Source organism: Erigeron canadensis, chromosome 4 (assembly GCF_010389155.1).
Source record: "Erigeron canadensis isolate Cc75 chromosome 4, C_canadensis_v1, whole genome shotgun sequence".
Taxonomy (NCBI): domain Eukaryota; kingdom Viridiplantae; phylum Streptophyta; class Magnoliopsida; order Asterales; family Asteraceae; genus Erigeron; species Erigeron canadensis.
The window spans coordinates 2,455,543-2,478,456 of NC_057764.1; the positions used below are offsets into that span (position 1 = coordinate 2,455,543).

A 22,914-nucleotide genomic window follows, 5' to 3' on the forward strand; every position below is an offset into this window, starting at 1 on the left:
CAATTTCCAAATGATTAGGTGCATAATTTTTCTTATAAGACAAGCATGTGTATCATATTCTGTTAATTATGTGTTGTTCAAGGTTCTTCGTATATAGAGGAAAAGTAAATATGTAGTTATTCCCATTTAAACTTAGATGGGAAACACCTCACAATAAAATATTTTAATTTTTTTATAAATTAAATAAAATCATGAGCCCATAAATTCTATGATTAAACAAACCAAATGTGAGGTTTCTTCTATCTAAGCTGAGATGAAGGACAACCCATATTCATTTCCCCTCATATATATACTACATACATCTAGAAAATGATTAATCTTTCTAACCAAATAACTTAATAATCAACCAAATCATGAGATGATGACACATGGAAAAATTAGAGGGCGATATTCGAAAAAATAATTAGTGAATATCATATGTCACCTTCTTAATATTTTAGAAGGATTATTATTTGGTTGAAAAATTTGTCAATTTCTATACATCTACGAATATCAACTCTAATGACAGTGCTTACATGGTCAAAGGCTCGAAAATTTTGGTGGATATCGAAGTTTAATCGTATGTTATACGAGTGTTTGGTGAAATTTTCACGCATGTAGATTATAATTACTATCAAACAAAAATAAGTTTGTAAAATTCAATAATATTTCGTTATAAATATTCCATCCGTCGTAAAAACGTAATCTATTTGTAAATAATAACCTTTTAAAAAATGAAAATAATAATAAAAAATAGTATAAAGTTTTATGACATTTCTAATCATCTAAAGATTTTTAGATGTCTCATTATCGAAAGGAAAATAATCCGCACATCGCTTAATTTTAGTTGTACATCACCAAATATGCATAAGGGTGTTATACAGTACAACACCGTGAAACATGATTAGTAATGTACGGCTAAAACTAAGTGGTGTAGGGATCACTACCCTTATCGAAATTTTGTATCAAGAGTATATAGTTGTGAAGTTAAGATTTCACTTTGTGAAATGAAAATCTATTTTAAAACAACTTAATATAAAAGGTATGTATATAGGGAAAAATAAATATAAGGTTGTTCGACACCTAAGCTTAAATGTGGAACCCTTCACATACAAATTTTTTAATATTTGTTGTTAAATGTTTAGGCCTCCATTATTTTATGAATTAAAAGATCAATATGTGAGTGTTCCACACATAATCTGAGGTATCTAAAAATCTTATATAACTATCCACCACACACACACACACACACATATATATATACACGCTAATATGATACCCAACCATTGCAACAACTCCGGTTTCTAATGCCTAAGATGTTGTAAGGTTAAAGAAGCAGAAAAAGCAAGAATTCTGTCATCAAATTTTGTAGAAAGTCACATGATTATAGAAATATTCCATAATTTTTTACTCGACTCAAAAAATGATTTTTTGACTCGTGACTCAGAAAGTAACTCGATCGTAAAAGTAAAGATATTTTTAAATATTACATAATGTAGTATAATAATATATGTGTGACGTCTTTATAAACAAGATAATTAGTTGATTATCTTCATAAATTTATCAAAGTATTACATATTTGATAGTTTTGAATCATAAACTTAAAATTTATCTTCAAATTCACATTAAAAGAATAAAAAATATATGAATAAGACACAAAGTAATGTAGCTATATATATATATATATATAAAGGGTTAGATCATTATAAAACAAAGTATGTAGCTATATATATATAGTAGATAAGGATAATAAGGGGTTGAGTATTGTAAAACAAGTATTAAAGTAAAACAAATAGGATAAGATCTTGGCCCTTAGATCATTGTTAAATTGATGCACGAAGATTCACGACGCAATTGATGCACGATTACTTCCATGATGCACAATGATTTTCAGTGAAGAGAAACCTATTGTTTTATTTGGTTTACTTTAATACTTGTTTTATTTTACCTAAAACCTGGATAATAATATAATCATAATATCAAACTATAATAATTGTAAATTTGTTACTTGTAGTTCATCTAAATTCAACATAGTGACTAGTAAAAATTTGGTTAAAAAAAGTTCCCTAACCAGTCAACTCAACTCGTATCGGTTAGGCCGCTCACTAAGCTCACGTCGACAGGGTCTTCGACCGCTCGTTGACGAGGACACCATAGGGAGCAACTTCGTTGATGGGTTCTTCCTTCGTTTCCTTTCGATCCATCGATGAACATTGACGAGCGGCTATGCCGCAAAACGCCAAAAAATAAACTTTTTTTTTTAAAAAAAATGCAACGGTCGGAATTGTTTTGTTTTGTTTTTTTTTATTTTTAAATCCTCCTTCTATATACTATCTTCACACTCTTCATCAAACCATTTCAAATAACCATTTCAAAAAACCATTCCATAAAACCATTTCATAAAACCATTCCATAAAACCATTCCATAACCATTCCATTTCAAAATGCCGAGGCATTTGTGGACTGGAGCAGAACTTCGTTTGGTGGTCATGTGTTGGATATGGGTGACTGAAATGCCTAACCTAAACGATTCGACTGTGTCCCTGTGGACCTTAATATGCGAAAGGTTCAATGCGAACACGCTTGAACCTCCAAGGTCCAAAAGTCAAATAATAGGTAAAATCAACAAAATTCGCACCGAATGTAAGCAGTTTGAGCCAATCTATTCGAGGTTGAAGGCACATGGGACTTTATCGGCTGAGATGGTTTATGTAACGGCCCATCAAGAGTACCGGGAGACTTATGGGAGGGACTTCAAATACGAGCGGTGTTTCCAGGAGCTTATGAATGTTCCCAACTTTTATAATTATTTAGGAGGTGTTTTCGTTTTTTAATTATGTTTTAGCACTTTGAATTGTGTGTTGTCTGTTACTATTGTAATGTTTTTAAGTATTTGAATAAAATAAGTCTACTTTAAGAACATAAGTTTATTCATAATTTTAAAACATTAGAAGCTTAATAAAGAAAAACATACAACATAATATTAAAAGAGACTACTTATTTCTTTTGGGCATAAACTGCTTTAGCCTGGTTGATGAACTCATTCAGAGTGATGACCGCAGAAACAATTTCTTCCACAGCTTCTTGAATCTTGTCAAACTTCCCCTGTAAATAAGTAAAGTATTGACACTCAAGTTCAGTACAATGGCCTGTTTGTATATATTTGATTTGTTCTTCACAGCATTTCTGTTTCGCTTGAAGTTTTTTACCAATTCAAACAAGGTTGTCTTTGCACATTTGGTGGTCGAGGATATCAGCCATGATACTGTCATTCACTTGATCGACAGTCATTCGTGGTTTTAGGTTAGGGCCATTTGATGAAGAAGCCATTGCAGATGTATAAAAGTGTGAGTTTTGAAATGAAATATCTGGTAATGAGACAATATTTATAGCTGAAGTCACAGACGCTCCTCCAATATTCAAAATTCATAATATTTACATTTACAGTCCCTCAAACGGCCAAAAAATATTTACATTTACAGTCCCTTAACGGCTAGCTACATTATCACTCTATAAATAAATACCCAGAACCTTAACCAGTTTCATCACATTATCACTACTAACTACATTATCAATATTCAAACTTGTTTTATCTGCTAACTCACTTACCATTCCAAATGGCTTCATCATCATCATCATCAAATAAGAACATTCACCGACCTCGTTTCACCGAAGATGAGATGAAAGCATAAATCATGGAAGATGTCAAAGAGGACACCCTCCTTCAAAATGAACTTTCTGGGGAACTGCTTTACCTACGGAAGAAGAGACACCAATGCGACCAACACGTTAATGAAATAGAAGCACCAGGCCACAGGGTCTCGAAACACGAAGAGACATATTTCTTATTTTCTGCAGGATGAGAGCAAAAGGGTGAAGAGGGTGATCAATCATGTTTTTAAGGCTGGTCACACGTTGACCGACCAATGCACTTGGGCAAAATCGTACCATGACAACTGCGGAGAAGGCAAATCAACGTGGGAAGTGAAATGCCCAGAACACGACCTGTGGTGGGCTAATGAAACGACTCACCGTGGATTAGGAAAAATGTCAATCAAAGATTATGAAGAGTAATCGTATCTTTATTATCTATTTCGTGTTTTAATCATGTATTGTACCTTTTTAATTACGTATTGTAATGTTTAATTTTAAATAAATGTTGAATTATTAATATTTTGTTTAAATATAAAGTAAAATAAATAAAAAGTGTGGAAGAGATGTGAAAGAGGGGTTATAGGGAGTGATTGTGGAAGAGGTGGATGAAGAGAGAGAAAAGCTGATGTGGCAGTGTGGAAAGGGTGTAGAAGAGGTAAAGGTAGTTCTAACTTAGGGAGAGACCTTAGTGACTTGAACTTTATTTTGATAAATAAATGAATTTTGAAATCTAATTTTAATTTTAATGAATTTTGAAAAATGAAAGTTAAAAAGTCAGAGTTGCTTGACTTTGACTCATGAACCCAACTACCCAACCCTAGTCCTATATCCAACCACCTCCACCCCACCTTCACCCCACCTATATTAGCCGTCACTTTCCATCTCCATCTATCTATAACATTATTCCTTTTTATTTATTTTCTCTTTCACTCTTTCATATTTACACACAATCTGTATCTATATCTCTCTCTCTCACTAAAAAAATATCCCAAAAAATGGAAATAAATCCATCACCATCCAATGATCCAAATCCTCCTAATCATCCAGCCGTTGATCTCCTTGGTGTTAACGATGATCACAAAGCAGACTCAGTTGTTAATGAAGGCTTAAACAAGCTTCAATTAGATAATCATTCGGATTCTGATGAAGAAGAATTTACATTTATGTGTGTAGTTAATGATGATGGTAATGATGAATCTGTTACAACCGAATCCGATAAATCCGGTAACACTCGCCCGGTATTTCCGCTATTTGATCAAAGTTTGTTATTATCAAACGAATATGGTGACCGGGATAGCCGGTTAACAAGTCAACTTCCGGTAAACAAAGTGTTTATTGAAACACCGTCAACACCGTCTTCGTCATCGTCATCGTCGACATCATCAACGATCTGTTCTTCTATATCGAAGGAAGAACCGGCGGAGATTAACATCAAATCGAACTCGACCGGGTTTTCTAAACTGTGGCGGTTCAGGAACGAAATGAACCGGAGTAACAGTGACGGCCGAGATGCATATGTGTATTTACAAAATCCTAATAATAATAATAATAAGGGGAAGATGTCTTTGTTAAACGACGTCGTTGGGGGGTCAAGTGAGAAAGTATTGAAAAAGAAGCAAAACGACGTCGTTGAAGAAGAAGGTGAAGGAAAGGGGAAGAAGGCTGTGGCGGTGAAGAAAGGAGTCAAGGTTAAAAAGTCAACGGGGTCGTCGGCGCATGAAGTTTATTTGAAGCAAAAAGGTGAGCGGACGGAGGAGGAACGACGGCGGTCGTATTTACCGTACCGGCCGGGGTTAATGGGATTTTTTACTAATGTGAATGGTGGGTTGAGCAAAAATGTACACCCTTTTTAAGATGATAACTTTATTTTTATTTATTACTGTTTGTAATATATTATTACAGTAATGTTTGTTTTTTAAAAGGAAAACAATTAGTTGAATTTGAATGTGCTATTTAGAAGAAGGTAATGCCTGTATTAGTTTGCTAGGGATTATACCATTTGGTTCTAACAGGAAAAGAGTCTTATAAATCTATGTGAAATGTAGTTTCTTAAGGTTTTTAACACTAAATCAAAACAGCAGAAACTCCGTTAATGAGTTCTTCGTATGGTTGGCTTTGCCTCTACGGAGATCCTGGGTTCAAATTCGAAAAAATAACCTTCAATTGATAACTTTGGAAAATATAACGCCTAATGACTAACATTTACCAATACTCCATTGGATGTGCAAGGGAGGACTTAAGTCAATACGAGTTTATGTGTTATTTTGGGGTGATTCAATTTGTATTGAAGTAGGATAAGAAAACATACTTTAGGTATGTTTGTAATTGTGTTAGGCTTGATTAATGTAGGGTGTTGGGTTTGGGGTAGACTTAGTCAAGTTTTATGCATATGCTTATGAACAAACATGTAAATCATTAAATATATTTAGTTGTTGCTATCAAGTATCTAAATACCAAAATTATAGATGATACCAATGACGGCAATGATAATGGTGTTGGCGGTGGAGATGGTGCCTTGGGGAATGATGGCGTAGTGTAGTATATTCGTGTTCGGCGAAGGAGATGTGTTTGTGTCTATATTTTTATCGGGAAACAACAGGACTCAATTCTTGCTCGGGGTATGTGGGAGGTAAGCTGTATATAATCTTATCTCTACACAAAGGTAGAGAGACTGCTTCCATAGGGACCTCGGGCCACAAAGGATTGCAAGACGGAAAATGAGAAATGTTTAGAAAATCATACCTGTCTGCCGAGAATCTGAAAAGAAAAAATACTTGTCTGCTGGGTCTGGCTATTATGCGGGTCGAACGAGTATCAACCATGCGCCCTACTGATATATTAGAAACACGTTTGACAATACACATACAAATACGGAAGCAAACCATATTGGGCATATTAAACAACATAAAAGTAGCAAACTAATAAGTAACTCGAACAAGTAGTGAGAAACAACCAAGACACATATACATATAAATAAGAAATGACAACACCTGAAAGGAGCCCGATTGGGCCAATGCAGTAACGACTTTTAAACAACCTATGGAAAAAAGGAACTTAGGCCGCCTAGCTATACTACTCCTAGTCCTCCCACCGGCTCTCCAAACCATTAAACTAGTCCTAGACACCTAGTCCTCTAGATAAACTCTCATTGGTCATGTCCCCCGACAGACATTTTGAGGAACAAACACAAGAGTAACATCCCCCCTCGGTTTAGGCCTCTCGAGACTCAAGGCCAAAAACCCCTACGAAAGATCACAGAGAACCAAAGTCTAAAAAAAGTCTACTTAATCTAAAAGCTTTGTATAAACCCCCTCGATTTATATTTTTATTGAGAAGACAACTTGTATTTAGTTAAACCCATGCTTGGGAGGGATGTAAACAAAAAGCCCGGGCATGTGTTTGTTTTAATTCTACTAATAAAAGAATTTATTTCTGTTTATAGGTTTATATTTTTATTTATTAACACGATATTCGCGTAATATGGTGATGGTGGCAGATACTAGTGGTAATAACAACGACTGATAATAGTGGTAACATGATTCTATAAATAATTGATGTATAGGGGTAAGTAAAAATATTTCAAAAATATAACCTATAATTCATAAGCTTCATTTAAAGTATACCAATAGTGTTTGTTATAGTTTTAAGTTAGTGTATTGGAAAATTTGAGATTAATCATGACTTTTGAGTTTTGAGATGTTCTAAATAGTACGATGACAAACCCATAAACTCAATTCTTAACTATCAGATTCGTTCCCTGCAGCTCCAATCTCTAGTCACAGACTCACAATTGGAGTTGTTTTTTGGTAAAAAAAACTTTAAACATGTATATCGAAAGGGATTCACTTGTCCCAACCTATCTTTTTTTTTTTTAACATTCAGTATTCGATATCGGGAAAACCTCACCATATAATGGTAAAGCCTTACACATATCCTAGACAAAGAGATGTTTACCATGGGTCGTTACAAGTATTTAGAGGAAAAAATCACAAAACTTGTCATCCCTAAAGATCGAACTCAAGACCTTGAGTAAAACATGAGGTGCCTTTGACCAGTTGGACTAGTCATCATTGACTCCAACCTATCTTTTAACTATTAGATGACAAGTTAGAGTCAAAGTTATTATGACTAACTCGATTGTTATTTGATTACTAGTCTTTATATATGCGATATTGTAATTTTCTTGATCTCGAATAGTATCAGGAATACGATTCTCATTTATATTTAGAGTATATTTTACTTCGACAAAAATGTATGTTTTTTACTTATTAGTTTCAAACTTTCAAACATATATTGATGTCTTTATACAAACATCAAAGTAAAACCTTACAACATAAGAAAACCAATGTATTTCGAAGTTCCTTTTGACCCTTCAAGCTGCTACAATCAAACTCGAAATAATTCAAATTCAACAAATTTCATCTTTCAATTCTACTTCTCCAAGGTCAAGTTTTTCTAACTCTCTTTTGCTTTGTCAAGTATAGACAACAAGCTTTCAAAAAAGGTATTCAAATTTTCAACCAATGGATTGAATCTATAGTTTACAAATATTATATAGTAACTATATTTACTCGTAATTGGTTAATGTAATTTAAAACAAACTTTATTAGATGACATTTTATGTGTTTAAAAACTAGCAAATCATGACTTTTTCTACCTAAGGAAATAACATGACAGCTTCAAACGACTTTTTGGCTTTGTTGTATTTGTTACAGCTACTATGAAACTAGCATTTACATATCTTATTATAAAGCAATGATAGGAGGACTTTGTAACACCTGTCAGAGATTCGATTAATACTTTAGAGCTCACAGAACTCGACGGAACTCACTAACTCAACCTTTTAGGTAATATGACATTAGAATCATCTTTTAAAAGCATTACCATTAGATAGTAGACTTTCTCACGATTTCGTGATAGCTTATTTGTCAAAAACGGAGTTTCAGTTTGAAAGTTATACCCATTTCAAATTCAGATGCCGAACGCATCGCATTGTGCAAGATGCATCCAAACCCTCGGCCACATTCAGTGCGTCGCATTGAGCTTCAAATCAGCAAGAAACACTTTGTTTGGCTTCCAAAGTCTACCCTAAGAAATCCCAAACGACCCCAAACCCTATGAACGACTTTTGAACATCAAAATACAACATTTTAGGGGGTCTATTGATGCAATGAAATGATCAATTGATTCATGGATTTATCACACACTTTATACAATCAATTTGGCACCCTAAATGACTTAAATCGGTTATAAAACACCATTAAATCCAATTCCACCCTTATGAACAGAGATAAATGATAAGAATAAACCAAATGAACATCGAATCAAAGGGAAATGACAATAATACATGTAGATGATCATAAGAATGAAAGATTTTCATCCAAACTTCTTCAAATCACCAAGAAACAATCAAAATCACTCGATAATGGAGCAAGGAAGGGAGGGGGCGACCTAGGGTTGAAAGAATGTGTTTGGAACTAAATAATGAAAATGGATTAAGGTCTAATTACCTCCTAATTTGCTGGACACACTTTCCTAGGGTCACACTTAGGCCCCTCAACTTTACATCTACACATTTAATGCTTAAACTAGCTAACGGGGATACTTGTCGACACATTAAGCACATATATATTGACATCTTAAATACGTTAACACACAAATCAATAAGACATTAAAGCCTTACACATATATCACATTAAACACATATAAGCATTAAATCTCCTAGAGACTTAACGGACACGAAGTCTTGTCTTAACAACTCATGTCAACCATTAAAAAAAGGTTCAGAATGTTACAGTCTGTATACATGTTGAAGCCTCCATATGGAAACATGTATACATGTTGAAACTTCCATATGGAATCATCTTAGAATTGACTGATGCGATCTTAGTTAGGCCGCTAGTCAAAAAGACTTGCCACATCTCTTTATCTGTTTTTTTTTTTACTAATTCGAAAGATTTAAGTAGCTATGTTGTTAAGGCTAAAGTAGTAATTGAAAATTGCTAGGCACATTGTATGATTTGATTATCATATTTGAGTAGATATGGTTGTTTTGATTATTGTGCTAATATATATGCATGAGATGCTTTTGTTGAAATGCTTTTAATTGACAATCCTTTTGTTATACTAACTTGTTATTTTACTCGGCTTTATAAGCTAACACTTTTTTTGTGTGGAAATTGTGTTATGCCCTTAGGTTAGGCATTGATTGAGTAAGTAGATTTTTGAGAAATGGAGTAGCTATTGATGATGTAATAAATATGACTTTTACTTACCTATTTACTAGTAGCTTTCAGTAGACCTACTTATTGTGTCGGTTGACATTTCATATTGTTGATTGTGAATTTCATTTAATTATTTTGATAATACGATGCTAGTAACACCATTTAAAGTTATTTAATGATTTAGTTAGAAAACAATTGGGGTTTTTGAATGTCGTTTCTGCATTTTGTTAATGTTGTTATATTTAAAGTTGAAAAGTTTTGGTAATTCATATTATTATCGAATTTAAAGTACTGAAGTTTAGAAATTAGAATATGGGACCATAGCTACGAAAAGCAATCCAGCATAGGGCCCAGTAATGTAAAAAATATTTCTCTATTCCCTATATGCTTCAGCCCATTTCATATAAGGCCCAACAACTAAAACATTTCACATTTTCAGACACCTCGCTTCTCTTCTGATTCCGTCGGCCGGCGCCGCTGACAATTGCCGACCGGAATAGTACTAATTCAAGACAATCATGGTTCACGTCTCATGCTACTGTATGTTTTCATTATTATCATTATTATTGATTTATTGTATTAGTTTGTATATATATTTTTTTAATTTAGTGTTCATTATTATAAAGTCATTGGGTGAAATTGTGTGCCTAGCTACGAATTATTGATTACTTAGTGTAACGCTTACGAAATTTTATCAGAGAATCTCAATAAACTTTCAAAATTTGTTCATTTATGCATATCGTATTTTACATTTTGTACACTGTTGCATCACAGACATTTTTATTGCCCTAGTGGCCCAATGAGCTTTTAAAACCTGTTTATATATGCATATCTGTTTATAGAGGAAAGTTATTTTTAGTACAAAGGGTTTAAAAAAGTACAAAAAATACAAGGTTTTTCCTCCTTTTTCTTCCTTCTTCCTTCCATCTCCGACCACCACCACCATGATCATCTCCGACCACCACCATGATCATCCGGCAACGGCGACCATCTCCGGCGAGACTTACACATGTGTAAATAAGTACAACTTTTTTAGCATTTTAGGGTTTTCGCGAGACAACCACCACCAGCCACCATCATCTCTGACCACCCCAACCACGGCGCCAACGCCGACATCAAGGGCTTCGCCGGTACCGTAGCAAACTGTCACCATATCTTGGATCGCCGCCCATTAAATCCATACGATTCCCATATGCGTCCCTTGACGGTCAGCTTAGAACTGATGAGGGCCTCTGGCCCGTACCATATCCTCTCGAAAACAAACCTGATTCTCGTCGGAAAGTTAACTTACACATGTGTAAGTCTCGCCGGAGATGGCCAACGTCGCCGGAGGATTATGGTGGTGGTCGGAGATGATGATGGTGGTGGTGGTGGTGGTCGGAGATGGAAGGAACAAGCATGTGTAAGTTAACTTACACATGTACTTTTTGTACTTTTTTAAATGCTTGTACTATAAATAACCCACCCCTCTGTTTATATATGCATACTGTTTATATATGCGTATCATATATTTTTTTAATCATAATCAAACTTTCATAAATGGTGTTATAGGTCGAGGTTTTCGCTCTATGATTAAAAGTTCAACTGCGGCAAATCATTTTCGGAGGTTATCAACCAAAGCCGGTGGCGGTAGAGATGAATGGAACGACGCGTGGGAAACAGCATGGCTTCCTGAAGATTTATCAGCAAAAAACCGAGCACCATGGGAAACGGATGTAAATTTCTCTATTTCTGATACGCCGGAAGCTTTGGATCCGGAAATAAAGGCGTTTAAGGAAGATATGGATGATAATTGGGAGCAGAGAAGAAAAAAAGGTAAGAGAGAGGAAGAAAAACAAAGACTTATGAAGTTGAAAGAAGAAGGGAAGTCGTTGTATAGTTTGGAGAATGTGAAAAAGGATTATCGGGTTCAGAAACAAAGGGTGCATGCGGGTTTATGGGCTAAAGAGATCGAAAAGATGGAAGAGGCTAAATTGGGTGATTCTGTTACTGGTGATGATCTTGACCGGTTTCTTGACACCGCTTCCGAGTAATCACTCTCCCTTTTTTTCTTACTATATTTCAAATTCACTGGACGAGTTAGTGTAACTTGATTGAAATTGTTTGATATAGGCCTTAGATGTATTTAATATTAAGGTTATTTGGCACAATTGATGGAAATAGTTTGGATATATTTTTTGGGTAACAATGTTTTCGATTTTCCATCTTGAACCAGTTCATGAAATGAATTGGATACTGGAAATGAAGAGGTTACACAGACTTGTGAATAGCATCTTTATTACATTTCAAGAGTGGCGTTAGTGTCGTGCCTTCATATTCCTGCATACCTACATTAAATGAAACATAGGGAATAGAAGAATGAAGGATCAACTATAGACATTATAGAGATAATGCTTTGCGAGGAATGAAGCTTGCAACTAGATACGGCATTCTGTATGCAGCTTGATATACTGACGTAATCATGGAATGGAATTTAGTTTCTTCAGTTTGTTAATGAAATTTTTTTGCAGGATTTTTGAGTCTGGAAGCAGTGACTTGAATAACTCGAAAACAAAAGATTCTTGGGATTTGAAAAATAAGCCTGATGGGTGGGAAACAACATCCAAGGGTCCAGATGGGAACATTTGGGAAATGTCCCAACGAGAAGAGGATATTCTTCAACAAGAGTATGAACGTCGAATTGCCTTCAGTAAATTCCAGGTTTTTTTCAACTCTTTATTCATCAATCAATGTAGTTAAAGAAATTTGCTGAATTACCTATATATTGGGTATTATGCAGATAGCGAGCTTTATCAAGCAACATATATTTAGTCGGAGGAGACCGATTGATGGATGGAAGTACATGATTGAAGAATTGGGACCGAATGCAAGAAGAGGTAATAAGGGGAGTGTTTCAAGAACTCCTACTCTTGCCGATCCAGCCACTCAACCGTTTCATGAGGACAAGATACCAGTTGCCAACAGAAACACAAAAAGATGATGAATAGAGATTTCTTGTTATTTCTACATACTTATGATATCTCTCAAAAGGTTCAAAACGCCAGTTGTTCGAAATGGTAATGCAATTATCTCAACTTTCTATTAGTACACTTGTTAACCTTTATTTATTTAGCCTATCTTTTAAGTTTGAGCATCAGTTTTACTATAATATGCATCCAGTTTATCTCATCATATGAAAAGAAATAATAAATAAAATCCCCGCTCAGTAGTTTGTTGATCATCCAGCCTTCTATATTTGGACAATGAAACAGTTTGACTGTTTTCTGATTACCCTGCTTCATTTATTTTCAAATATGAGCAACCAAATGCTAGGAAATGAGCACAACACGACCCGACAATTTTGCACTTGAAATTTCTGCCTTGTGCTATAACCGCAGCTGCTAGCATAGTTCCAAAATGAACAGTACAACACAAATAATGAGTATTCTTTGATTTAATGGCAATGTGATCCCTTGCATATACACATGAACTGTGACATACGTCCACATAGTGCAAAACAGAAGCTTATATCTTGACTGTCGCCATGGCTTAAAATAATAATAGAGTAATTTGTCAATTATATAACCATTCTATACTTGCTAATATGTTATACAACCATTCACACAAACTAATGTTCAGGTCCTGGACATATGAACAACAGTTACTTATCTCCTTTTTGAATAGCGCAGCACATACTATGACGAAGTCTGCAAAAATTTATCCCCTTGAACATATGTCCCATTAAATTGTATCCAGAAAGAAACACATAAAAATATCATTTTCTCTTATAAACTGCATAGCAGTATATACAAAGCAAAAACACAAGGAATGAAAATATCTCCCTACATATACTCCACACCCACCTTGGTGGTCCATCTATGCTAAAGCAGATCAAATACCATAGATGAGATTATGAGAAGCAAAATAGAAGTCATTGAAATACAAGGACTGACCACAAAGATTATGGCTCAAACAAAAACATAAAAGTTTGCTGTTTCATGTTGAAGCTCTAGCAATTGGCAGTCTCAACAGTCAAGAGTTTGTTTAGAGCTTCTAATGTTTATCTAAATAATCTTATTTCTAACAATATTTTTGACCAATTTGCATGATTCTTCAAGTAATCTAGACTTTTGATGAAAATCCCTTATACTCCTTTTTTTACATACATTGTAGATAATAAAGCACCCAACACCAACATTTGAACAATACTTGAAATTGACCTACTGCCCCACATACTCTGAAGGATTGGAGATATACTGGTGATTGCTGTTAACTATTTGGGGCATGTTTTAGCCTGCCCATGAGCTTCATTTCACTCTTATTATTATGAAAATTCCATTGAAAGAATTATCGATCATGGATATCAGATTGACTTTTGCATAAAAGTAAAACACACTTTAGCTCTCCATGTTGTTCTGTAGCACTAAAGTTTTCTTGGGTTTTTAGTTTGTCTATAAGAAAGCACGTAAAGCTTTTGCATGGTCACAAGCATTAAACGTTCAAGAATTTGGTTCAATGTGTCTTAAGATTATAGTAAGCAACAATACCTGTCAAGAGCCTATATCTTACAAGAAAAGTGCCTGTTTTGACCTGAACCCATTTTGACAGGTTATCCAAACCACCAACTATAACATTTAGCTACCTTTAGTAGAATTACACCATGTAAGCTTATATTCTAAATTGGCAGAGTTCAATTGTATAATTGAAATTTTATGTAAAACTATGAAAATGTCAAAATCTTACTGTTTGTATATCTTTAACTACATCAGATGACTTAGGTTAGTTAATTAATGTTTTTAAATTTCTATTTACTGAGCTGAAATATTCCCCGAGTTGAACTCGTGATACATGAAACCTCTGCAGAGTGCACCATATGGTGCTTTGTGTATGCAGGATAAGAATGGGTAACTCCTGCATACACTAGAATGCATAAAGCCTCGTTTATTGATATTTTGCCTGCCAATTCCTAGAAAAATCTGAGATGCATGAGGCAATACGACTTTGTCACACTATAATTTGAATAGCCCGTTCAGACCATAGCCGGATACACATTACATATATGCATCTCTGCAAATAATCATATCTGTGGGTCTTGGTGATGAAGCATAATAGCATTAGAGTTTTGAAAATTGTTCAGACAAAGTATGAGCTGTACTTGTTAGCAAAAATTCACTAATATTGTATGACAGGAGAAAAGAATGATCAGCATGGATGAATGTTTTGTCGAAAAGAATGAATGGATATATATATATATATGTATATATATATGTATGTATGTATATATGCATGTATATAAAAGAAAAATCTTTTGAGAGATACACTTCTATTAACCAACAGGAGTCTTTCTTATAAAATCACTTTGTGATCACTGACCGCCAAAGCTGTCATTTCAAGTCTAAACCAATGACTGCCAAAGCTGCAGGAGCTATTCAATAACCAAAACTTCAAGTGTATTATAATAAGCTCTTGATCTCAAGGATCAAGATCCTCCGGTGGGCTATCGACTGGTGTTAATGGTAAAGCAGTTGGGGATGAAGCCTGAAGGTGTGTATCATCGATTGAACCAGCGGCTGAAAGCTAGTCATCAGGTGATGAACCCGCTCTTGGTTTTTCCCTGTTTGGTAGCATTGAACCCAGGATTAAGGATATCCATAGTTGCAGCTGGTGGCCGACATACATTGGCATTATCAGGTAGTTGTAATCCCACCCGTAGATATGGCACTCATGAGTTTCGATATTCTTAATGTATTCTAACTTAACTGAAGTTTCAGATATAGGACAGGTATGTTCTTTCAAATAATTGATTGTGGCCAAGTCACATCTTTAATCTTTGCTCAGTTTTTATACCTTTAATGTTTTAGATGAACTTTTCTAAACCGATCACTCGAAACTTTTGCAAGACTTGGGTTTTTAGGCATTTTCCTCGCCTATTTTGACGTGGTTTCTCATACTGGATACTGCCAACTTATCGAAGCAGGAAGCACACTCTTCATACACCACAGTGCCTCAGGCCATGTTGACAATTGATCCAAATCGGTGGGTACGATTAGTTTTTAAGTCCGGATTTATATTTATATTTGATGTAGCAAGGGGCAGAGTTTTGACGAGCAATGATGTATCGTAATATTTCATAAAATCTACTTTTATAACCGCGTTTTATTAATCTATAGGTTTTTAATACTTCTGTTTATCAATCTAGATATTAAATCTGACTTTACATTGCTGCTTGATATTTGCAGCCTCATACAGACGTTAAAACTAAAAAATGCAAGCTGTGTGTTTTACGTTTGATTGAAACTTTTTGTCTTAAATTTTCAAATTTCCTAGTAAGTCCATTGTTTATAAGTATAGAAGTTATATTCCCGTTAACTTTTAAATATAGGTCTTGTACTTTACAACCTTTTGACGATTTGACCCATTTTTCCTAGGTATCTTTATTTTACCCATTGGGTCCTCAAAAGACCTAATCAGAAGTAAATGGGTCTAAATTATTTCCTCTACTTTTATGCTTCTGTTTGGTGATGAATTGTTTGAACTGTAAAGTGTAAACCATTGTGCTTTGTGGGTAGGCTGTAGGGGTTTTTAGCCATTGCACATCCATATTAATCTATGTGTGACACCCCAAAGGTTCATTTACATATAATAGTACAATTAATATTTTATATCGTGCCCATAATATTAACATATTCAATGCGCGACTCTTCTTTGAGTACTTAACCAGACGAGGTTTCCTCTTGTATCAAGTTCCATGCCAATCCAAAGACATGGGATGACAAGGGTGGTTCCCATGCCTCAACTCAGGTCCACTTTGATTCCTTTTTTTTTCTTTATATCTACACACTTTACAATTCAAAACGACTTCTTTTGGGTCCATAGTCTATAACTTGATAAAGATCAAAGAAGAGACAAAGTTGAGTTTAGAAAGTCTTTATACTTCATTTGTCCTAAATTCACATCCTTTTTGACCCATGTTTTCACACTTATATTGACACAACTTATTTGTCTTGGTACAAAGACACAAAATATACGTGCGAGAAGTTATAGAGATGCATCCACACCCACCCACACCCCACCTCACTACACTTAGGGAGCCGGATAATGCTAGTTGATCCGAATTAGACATGCTGTTTAGGATTTTTAAAATTATACGATGCTAGGCAATGTAGGATCGTGTTTTTATGGTTTACACCTTTTCGCTTTATATACAGTTGGCACTTTTTTGAATAATCAAGGCTAACTTTTGGACCGCCTAATGAGGTCCACATGTCTTAATTAGTTGGGTGTGTCTCATTTGTGAGGGGAATGAGGTTAAATTTGTCAGTGGGCCACCGTGGCTTGTCTCTTTAGTAATCAGGTTTAGTCATAAGGAATAAAATACATCTTGTGCATAGGGGTTTAACCAGATCATTAGGCTGCCTGATCTTTATTTCTTTTTGGGGGATGATAGCTATAACGTTGACCAAAAGTCTTCATTAGGGTTCATTAATTTACTAGGGCTTCAAGAGTTTTAGTTTTTTCAAGTCTAAATAATATTCATCCTGTGTACTGGGGATTGTCATTAGTTTTTAAGGTTTTGGGAGAGAAAGACACCTTTGTTGAAAGTTGGCAAACTGCTTTGTTTTGTTACTTTAGTCTATAAATTTGCATGAGCATTATCATGTTGCTGCTGTTTCTCTGTAGGCCAACTGTATATGCACTATAAATGGTGCACCTTGCAGTTTTTGAATGTTAAGGGAATTTGTGTCATTTAATGTAATTTCTTTTTGCCTTTTTCCCAGTCACTTAACTTTAGACTTCTCAGAAGTTATCGGTTTTCACCACTTGTCTGTCTACTCTTCTATCTGGCATCATGAATTACTGAACTGAATGACTTACTTACAGGATTTGTACTGGCTGGCTGGCCGAGGCCTTAGAATAGGGTTACTGCTTGAAATTCGGTTCTGGAGAGGACCTGTTTACAGGGATTCTTACGATGAGGTCCTGGAATAGGTTTATTCATCTGGCTGTTGCTCATCTTGCCATACAGACAGAAATTCCGTTGAAGATACATAGCTTGGTTTTATATTAGAAGCTAAAAATACCTTTGCCAAACTGATTCTTCTGTGAAGTTACGATGCTGTATGGAATCGAGGGATTACTGTATTCTATTTTTTTTTCTTTCATGAAGTGTCAACAAGGGTCTATTCCATTTCCTGGTCTAAACTTATTCGCTCATGTTCCCTTTCTCCGTGTAAAACCTAGTTTAAAATGACATATATTTTCTATAGGGTTTCTTGTCTTGTCTGCAAAGAACGTACTTTCTTCTCTTGTTTATGGAAGTTTTTGCAGTTTTACCTCTGATCTGACAAGTCAGATTGTGTGTTTTCATGATAATAAACATTGTAGCTTTGTTAAATTATATACCGTATGTCTGCTGCTTGTTTTGCAGAACAGCAGAAGTATGCTTCCTATACTTTTTTGAAATCCTGGAATTTCTGTGTATACTTTCTTGTTTCATCTTTTAATGTTGAAGAGCATATGATTGCGCGCATAAAACACTGGTGTGTTCTTTGCCTATCTAGTCTGAGAAATATGTTTGCAAAACCTTACCTATACTAAACTTGGTACAACCCTACAATTGCTAATCACCCCATACTGCTGTTGTTTTTTTTCTTTTCTTCTTTTTCTTTGTGCAAGGTTGAGATAAGTTGCGGATGTCGATGGTCGCAGACAATTGTAACAGGTGTATTTCTGAGTTAAAGTTCTGGAGCAATAACATGTTTTTGACTCGATCCCTAATTTTAAATGATTTTTCAATGTATATTTTCAAAATCTTAGAATGCATACAAAATGAACTTGTTTTAGACCAAGAAAGGTTTACTTGAAAATTCTACACCAAGAAAAGTCCTTGCAGTAGTAGTTTGTAATTACTTTAAAAGTCACGGTCAACATGTTTATAAAGAAGTTTCTTCCAACATCTAACCTTTCTTCATGCCATGATATATGATGATAATTTGAATTTATAATAATGTGGGGCTTTCTTTAACCATTTTTAAAGGTTTTTAAACCTCGTTCTAATTAGAATTACTAGGATATGTAGATGTAAATTTGTCCGAGTTGGTCGGCTCAGAAAGTCGGATGCAGCCGTTTGAAGACCATACAAGAACGATTAACCAAACCCGTGCAAGGACTTCCAAAATCCATTATGCAAAGCCTTTGTATGATTGCAACACCATGAAATACACATTTACTTTGTTGTTGTTTATTCTAGTATTATATATCATTGCATAGGGTGTCACTCGTCGCCCATGTTTTTCAAGTTAAAACAAGATATGGTCACAAATTCACAGGATATATAATGTGATCATGGATTTGGTAACTAGTCTTTGATGTGAAATGTTTGTGCAGCTCAATTATATGAAGATGATAACTTTGACCAGTAGTTAATGATCTAATATAATATGTCTGCTAGACATTTCCTCAAACAACTTTCATAACGAGACAACAATGTTTAGTCCTACTCCTACCAACTGAATAACCCGATTGTCACGCTTAGACTTAAAGGTTGTGTGTGAAATTGAGCAGCTACTTGCTACTTATATCAGTAATGTACTGTGTGTATATAACTATATATATTCACTTGCAATAAATTGACAGAGAATGAGTAACTCGAATCTGCTTATTTGCTATATTTTCGTTTTCATTTCGTTTTTCATATCTTTTGCTTCATCCTCTTACTACTCATCAATGCTCCTCTTTGCTTCTCTTTAAAAGAAGCCTTTCATCTTTCAACTTTTCTTCCTCATACGATACCCCATGTTATGAAAGTTACTACCCAATTACGATGAATTGGAACACACATACAACAGATTGCTGTTATTGGGATGGAGTCACTTGCAACCACTCCACTGGTAACGTTATCGCGCTCGATCTTAGTTGTGGCATGCCACAAGGTACTCTCCACCCTAACACGTCACTCTTTAACCTTCCTCACCTCCAAACTCCTTCAAAATTCTACTCTTATCAGAGACCTCAGGCTTAGTATAGGTTTGGTACCAAGTTATCTTAATATCTCTTCCTCTTTAAAAACACTGGATCTTAGAAATACTAGTTTGAAAGGGAAATTACCTGGTAACATCCTCAGTCTTCAGTATTTAGAAAATCTTGACTTGTCACTAAACGCTAACCTCATTGGTCCACTGCCCAGAGTTAACGCTACCATCTCTATCAAGAGATTATCACTTGCTAACAAACATTTTGATGGCCTCAGTTTCAATGGTATGGGCTAGGGCAAGTACATCTACAGTCCAACCTCATTCAGGGACCATCCCTCCATCAATCTGCAACATGAACAATCTAGTTTATTTAGATCTGTCAAGTAATAGATTTGGTGGAAAGATTCCACAATGCTTTGGAAATATCATCTCATCTCTTCTAATGATAAACCTAGCGACAAATCGTTTTCAAGGAACCTCATGTAAACAAGAACCGTGGAGCGCTAGAAGGGCTTATTTTGAATGAAAATCAATTTGAAGGCGAGGTGCCAAGTTCCTTGTCCAAATGCCAATCCTTGAAAGTAGTTGATATAGGAAACAACCACTTAAATGGAACATTCCCTCACTGGTTAGAATCTCTTCCAAATCTACAAGTTCTTGTTCTCAAGTCAAACAGATTTCATGGACAAATTGTACCATCTTCGACCGTTGGATTGAGATTTCCAACTCTCCAAGTTATCGACTTATCTCATAATGGGTTTGAAGGCCAACTCCCAATAATATATTTTCAGAATTTTAATGCCATGAAGAATGTTGTAAATAAGAGTACACCAGCAAAATATTTGTCCGTGGGTCGCCAGTTTTACTCATTCGTTGTTACTATAAAAGGTGTGGAGCAAGTTTTTACGCAACTTTATGTTAGTTATACAATTATTTGTATATCACACAACAATTTTGTTGGGGAGATCCCAGACATCTTAGGAAATCTTAGCTCATTGGTAGTGCTTGACTTATCCCATAACAGCCTCACCGGTCAAATCCCACATACACTTGGAAAACTATCAGAAATTGAATCCTTAGACCTATCTTGTAACCAACTTATAGGAAAGATCCCTCAAAGTCTTGCAGACTTGATGTTCATTGAGTTCTTAAATCTCTCGCAAAACCATCTCGTGGGGGTCATTCCAGTAGGAAATCAGCTCAAGACATTTCAAGAGGACTCATTTGATGGGAATCCGAATCTCTGTGGGGTTCCATTGCCCAAAAAGTGTAATGATAATCTACATGATCCACAACTTGAAGGTGATCATGGAGATGATGATGAAGATAGTGGGTTTACATGGAGAGTGGTGATGTTGGGATACGGATGTGGGGCGCTTTTTGGATATCTCATGTTGTCAACTAGAAGACCATTGTGGTTCAATGCAATTGCCGATGCTCTGGAGCAAATGATCTTAAAAAGGCGAAACAAAAAAAGATACGTATATATAGGAAAATGAAATATAAAAGATATGTACTGCACATGTTTTTCTTTTTCACCATATTTTGCAAGACAATTTTCATTTCTAATCATAATTGTGGAGACTTCTTAGGTGGACTCAGACCTTTAGAAGGATTATATGCAGTTTCATATTTCTAGGCTCTTTTGAGCATATATTGTTTCTGTCACATTAGATACTGTTTTTAACCTTGAAATATGATTGTCTATCTTTATGTTTAAGTTGCTTATAGAAATAAACTTGACTTTGTTGTTTCAGACAAAAACCAGACTCGTCTGAGAAACTTGGCACTTGTAAATCTTTTGGACAGGTATTTTATCTTCAACTTTATAAAAAAATAATAAATTGCAAGTTAAAGTCCCTGAAGCAATTATATCGCGTAGGAATATATGAATGGTGAATTAGAATGGTAGTAAGTAGTAACAAACGAAAAGATGCATACAATAATCTGGTAAACTACAATTGTTTTCTTTTGTGAAGTAAAACATTGGTTTTGGACTGTTCCTAAAAATCACCAAAGAGAAGAATTGGGCTTGAATGGTAGTGTGTTTTGCTAAAAAATTTATCAGTAAGTATTCTATTTTGTAAAGCCAAATGGACTCTGCTACAGAAACAAGCTGGTAGAATGTGAAGATTAAAAAGTTATGAAGCAGCCAACTAAAGTCATGTACAGATAAACCACTATAGGAGAGATGGAGAGTCATGTACTAATAAAGCAGCCACAGGCTTTTCAGGTTTCATTCTTCTATTTTTATTTTTTTAGTTTGCTTTAGTATTTTGTATGTTATTATCAAAATTTTAGCATTTCAATGGTTCTGTTTTCATTATGTTGACATAATCAAGGAGAGCTACCATACATGTTTTTGTATTATCAGGTACGTGTGTTTGTGATAAGAAAGCACATAGAAAGAATTTGATAATCTGTGAAGTCGGGTCAACAAGTATTGGTGGTACCATAGGAACAAACTGATATGGGTAATTTCTTTTTACCTGAATTGAAATGCATGTTAATGTTGATTTCACAGGCCCTCAGTCACACTAGATACACTCAATATATGTATGTAAATATGAAGACTATATGGATGAGAGATATGGCTTGAAATACTAACGGTATGATAAAGAGAAGGGTACATTATTCAGGAACACAAACAGGCTAAATAGTCTTACATAATACAAACGTGGTGTATAAAAATAACAAAAAAAATGATCCAGGAGACCCGTTACCTTCCTAATAACCAGGAAGATTAACCCATTACTTTTGGCTCATTGAACTCTAATCAAACATGTGAAACAGAAGGAATAAATAAGGAAATTACAATCTGCTAAACCCATGAATTGATTCACAACTACGGCCCATGACTTGTTCACTTGCAGATCTTCTGGCCCATATGCTGAACCCGTGACCCGTCACTTGTGAATGACCCAATTAAACCCAACAGTTAAATGAGCTGAAGATCCTCTTAAACCAAGAAGTAGGTTACTTGGGATGTGGGCAGGTCAGAAGGGGAGAGTAATGAGTCAACGCAAGTAGTTTTGGAACATATCAGGTTGTTTCGAATGAACTTAAACAGTTTTTTTTTTTGCTAACAGAAACTATGTTAACAC

General features: G+C 35.0%; 3 protein-coding genes and 1 long non-coding RNA gene across 9 annotated transcripts; all 4 read left to right on the forward strand.

Moving 5' to 3' along the window:
• The first annotated feature begins 4,628 nt into the window (after window positions 1-4,628).
• Window positions 4,629-5,486, forward strand: LOC122595385. Its single transcript, XM_043767736.1, has one exon. It carries the CDS (start codon window positions 4,629-4,631, stop codon window positions 5,484-5,486), a length of 858 nt encoding a protein of 285 aa, XP_043623671.1.
• Window positions 5,487-10,280: 4,794 nt separating this feature from the next.
• On the forward strand, window positions 10,281-18,107 carry LOC122597722 (protein GAMETE CELL DEFECTIVE 1, mitochondrial). 5 transcript variants are annotated; one of them, XR_006323447.1, is made up of 7 exons: window positions 10,281-10,397; window positions 11,409-11,886; window positions 12,368-12,557; window positions 12,637-12,913; window positions 15,259-15,527; window positions 15,737-15,872; window positions 17,718-18,107. XR_006323447.1 is itself a non-coding variant. In XM_043770288.1 (4 exons), the coding sequence occupies exons 1-4, from the start codon at window positions 10,376-10,378 to the stop codon at window positions 12,835-12,837; spliced, it is 891 nt and encodes a 296-aa protein (XP_043626223.1). In that variant the 5' UTR covers window positions 10,281-10,375; the 3' UTR covers window positions 12,838-13,005. The 5 variants fall into 5 exon arrangements, 1 of the variants encoding a protein (XP_043626223.1); XR_006323448.1 differs by having other exon boundaries at window positions 15,259-15,876; XR_006323446.1 differs by having other exon boundaries at window positions 15,259-15,872.
• On the forward strand, window positions 15,350-21,309 carry LOC122595386 (receptor-like protein 9DC3). Its single transcript, XM_043767737.1, has 4 exons — window positions 15,350-15,527; window positions 15,602-15,618; window positions 17,718-17,813; window positions 20,266-21,309. The coding sequence occupies exons 1-4, from the start codon at window positions 15,350-15,352 to the stop codon at window positions 21,307-21,309; spliced, it is 1,335 nt and encodes a 444-aa protein (XP_043623672.1).
• A 179-nt stretch (window positions 21,310-21,488) lies between these two features.
• Window positions 21,489-22,831, forward strand: LOC122594833. 2 transcript variants are annotated; one of them, XR_006323116.1, is made up of 4 exons: window positions 21,489-21,619; window positions 21,920-22,043; window positions 22,185-22,284; window positions 22,684-22,831. It is a non-coding gene; the product is annotated as an uncharacterized LOC122594833 (long non-coding RNA). The 2 variants fall into 2 exon arrangements; XR_006323115.1 differs by lacking the exon at window positions 21,489-21,619 and having other exon boundaries at window positions 21,835-22,043.
• The last annotated feature ends 83 nt before the right edge of the window (window positions 22,832-22,914 follow it).

Bases quoted from the DNA above. Each gene is read 5' to 3' on its own strand.
- LOC122595385 (XM_043767736.1), top strand. From the start codon at position 4,629: ATGGAAATAAATCCATCACCATCCAATGATCCAAATCCTCCTAATCAT.
- LOC122597722 (XM_043770288.1), top strand. From the start codon at position 10,376: ATGGTTCACGTCTCATGCTACT. The intron at 10,398-11,408 runs GTATGTTTTCAT...ATGGTGTTATAG, and splicing joins GGTTCACGTCTCATGCTACT to GTCGAGGTTTTCGCTCTATG. The intron at 11,887-12,367 runs GTAATCACTCTC...ATTTTTTTGCAG, and splicing joins TTTCTTGACACCGCTTCCGA to GATTTTTGAGTCTGGAAGCA.
- LOC122595386 (XM_043767737.1), top strand. From the start codon at position 15,350: ATGGTAAAGCAGTTGGGGATGAAGCCTGAAGGTGTGTATCATCGATTG. The intron at 17,814-20,265 runs GTCCTGGAATAG...TGATAAACCTAG, and splicing joins ACAGGGATTCTTACGATGAG to CGACAAATCGTTTTCAAGGA.